Source organism: Pinus tabuliformis, chromosome 8, assembly GCF_031772625.1.
Source record: "Pinus tabuliformis cultivar Carrire ecotype Pingquan chromosome 8, CPIR1, whole genome shotgun sequence".
NCBI lineage: Eukaryota > Viridiplantae > Streptophyta > Pinopsida > Pinales > Pinaceae > Pinus > Pinus tabuliformis.
In genome coordinates, this window is record NC_142294.1 from 1,650,161,530 (window position 1) to 1,650,164,398 (window position 2,869).

Here is a 2,869-nt window from a genome sequence, read left to right on the forward strand (position 1 = left end):
GTGGCAGGCCCGCGTCCAATCTAGGGCTCGCGCCCATGGAGGTGTTGGGCACTCCCCAGGTGCCTCCCCCTCCTCCTCCACCGCCCTCATCTGCTGAGGACTTTAATCGACTCTTGGCAGGGCTTCCAAGAAGAAGAACTCAGAAGGTGTGAAATTCATCAAAAAATTGGATGATATACCTGAGATCTCCCTTCCCCCATAAACCCTGATCCAGGTTGCATTATCTTTGGCCGAGCGAGCTCTCATCGGCCAGTTCATTGGGCTATGGCCATCCCCCAAAACCACTGAGAGCTGGGTCAACGGAAACTGGGCGTCGTTGATCAAAGAAAGTGTTACCTCTTATTTTTTGGGGAGAGGATTCTTCCTCTTTGAATTCTCTTCAAAGGATGAAAAAGATCTGATCTTCAAAAACGGCCCTACTTCATGGGCCATCAAGGTTTGTACCTAAATAAATGGACTCAAGACTTTGATCCAGCAGTGGACGTGCCCAAAGCAATCCCAGTGTGGGTTAGGCTCCCAAATCTCCCAGTTCATTGCTGGAATTGGGACTCTTTGATGCACATTGGAAATGCACTTGGGAAATTCATAGATCGAGCAAACAATAAGGACCAATATGACTGCGCCAAAATCTGTGTAGAAGTAGATCTGGAGGTGGGGCTTCCAGAGGCCATCAAAATCAATGTCGGAAGCTGGACGCATGTGCAGAAACTGGACTATGAGCAGCTGCCCTTCAAATGCCAGAAATGCCATGTCTATGGCCACTTCGCCAGAGGTTGCTCATCCAACAATGAGGTTGTGCAAGGGAAGGAGAACGACTGGAATCAATTCAAGCGCTCCAAAACTTCTCACAAGACACAAAAGTCGGGAGGCCCTAATGGCAAAGGTCCTCACCAGGCCTCTGCTCAGCAGATCCCGCCCAAGCCTGTTCCAGAAAATAAGTTTGATCCTCTAAGCTCGCAGCTAGAGGACACCCAGGAGGTCGTGGACCAAAAGGAAGTGTCTCCAGATAAAGGTAACCTACCTATCTTTTCCAAGGATGCAAGTGTTGTAGAAAGCTCAAAAGGAATCCCTGTCGAAGTCAAGGAAGAGGACCAAGAGTCGGAAGACTCAGAGGAGGAAGGAGAATAGGTGACTCCCAAGCCTTTGTAAGGAGATCCACAAGAGGCCGCAAAACAGATCGAGAGAAAAGAGAGCAGGAAACGTACAAGGATAAGTTACAAGGAAGCCAACCAACTCTGGAGAAATTGTTAGCAAAAAAGCCAAATATGGTGAGAAATCAGTCTCAAGACTCCAAGGGACCCTAACAAAACAAAGGTAAATAATGAAAATAGTCTCCTGGAATTGTAGGGGTATGGGGAGAAAAATCAAGGGAGAGGCCATAAGAAACTTAATAAGAATAGAAGCCTCAGACATATTCCTTATCCAGGAGACCAAGATGGAGGACTCAGACTTCCTCCAAACAAGCAAAAAACTCTGGAGTAAAAGTAAAGCAAAAGTTGCCTCAGCCCGAGGAGCCTCTGGAGGGCTGGGAACTATTTGGAATGATAGTAAGTTTTCGTTAGTATCTGAGACTTCAAATACTCACTGGTTGCTGCTAAAAATGCAGCATATTGTTACTAAAGAATCTTTTTGTCTCTTCAATGTTTATGTGCCGGTCAATGCTGGAGCAAAAAAGGCCTGTTGGGACTCAATAAGAAGCCAAGAAGACCTTGGGAACCTAGACAACATCATTATTGCAGGTGATCTAAATCTCACGTTGCACACCTCAGAAAAGTGAGGAGGTTGCATTGTGCAAGATCCAGCAATGGAATGGGCAGAGGATCTCCTGCAAGATTGGGACCTGCTAGACATCAAGCCCTCTTCTGGTAAGTATACTTGGTCAAATAAAAGAGTAGGCCGCGGACACATTGCAGCAAGGTTGGATAGATTTTTTGTCCAAAGTTCCTTTCTTTTGCTTGGATTAGATGCTAGTATGCAAATCCTTTCTTGCAGCATATCTGATCACAATCCTATCAAGCTTGAACTCCGGGCCCATCCCGATCTTGGCCCCATCCCCTTCAGATTTAGCCCCCTCTGGGTCAAGGAACCCAATTTTTTGCAGATAGTCAAGGAAAGTTGGTCTCAGCCAGTCAATGGATCACCATTCTATGTGTGGGAAGAAAAGCTCAGAAGAACGAAATCTGCTCTAAAGTGTTGGGCCAAAACCCTTCCTAATCCAGCAGCTGAAAGGAAAAATCTCCAAAATCAGCTAGATGCACATCATTTTCTTTCAGAAGAGGCATATGTAACCAGAGAAATCCTCGAAAAGGAGGTCCAACTCCAACAGCACTTTCATAAAGCCTGCCTGGCTGAAGAAGAATTTTGGAGGATTAAGTCTCACTACCTTTGGCTCAAAGCGGGAGACAGAAATTCTTCTTTCTTTCACAAGCAAGCTCAAGCCAGAAAATGCTTCAATTCCATTGCTGAAATCAAGGGAGATACTACCAATCACAAGGACTTTGCAAGCATCAAACGAGCAGCATTTCTACATTTCAAAAATTTGTATAGTGAGGATGTGAATCTGGTTCAGAATTCTTGTCTTCTGGACTGGGTTCCCCCTTCAATCTCTGCTGAGATGAACCACTAGCTAGAAGCTAAAGTCACCAAGGCTGAGGTCAAGAATGCTCTCTTTGCCATGGACCCAGACAAAGCCCCAGGACCGGATGGATTCTCCGCCAGATTTCTTCAATCCTGCTGGCATATTGTGGAAAAAGATCTCTATAAAATGGTCTAAAAATCCCAAGCCTGTCAAAAAATGGAGGTATTACAAACTCTGTGTTCCTTGCACTCATCCCCAAGGAGAAAAGCGCCAGCTCCTTCAACAGATTTC

General features: G+C 45.7%; 1 protein-coding gene across 1 annotated transcript; it reads left to right on the forward strand.

The window, feature by feature from the left end:
• The first annotated feature begins 1,804 nt into the window (after positions 1–1,804).
• LOC149242506 (uncharacterized) lies at positions 1,805–2,626 on the forward strand. The gene has a single exon (XM_089370861.1). It carries the CDS (start codon positions 1,805–1,807, stop codon positions 2,624–2,626), a length of 822 nt encoding a protein of 273 aa, XP_089226987.1.
• The last annotated feature ends 243 nt before the right edge of the window (positions 2,627–2,869 follow it).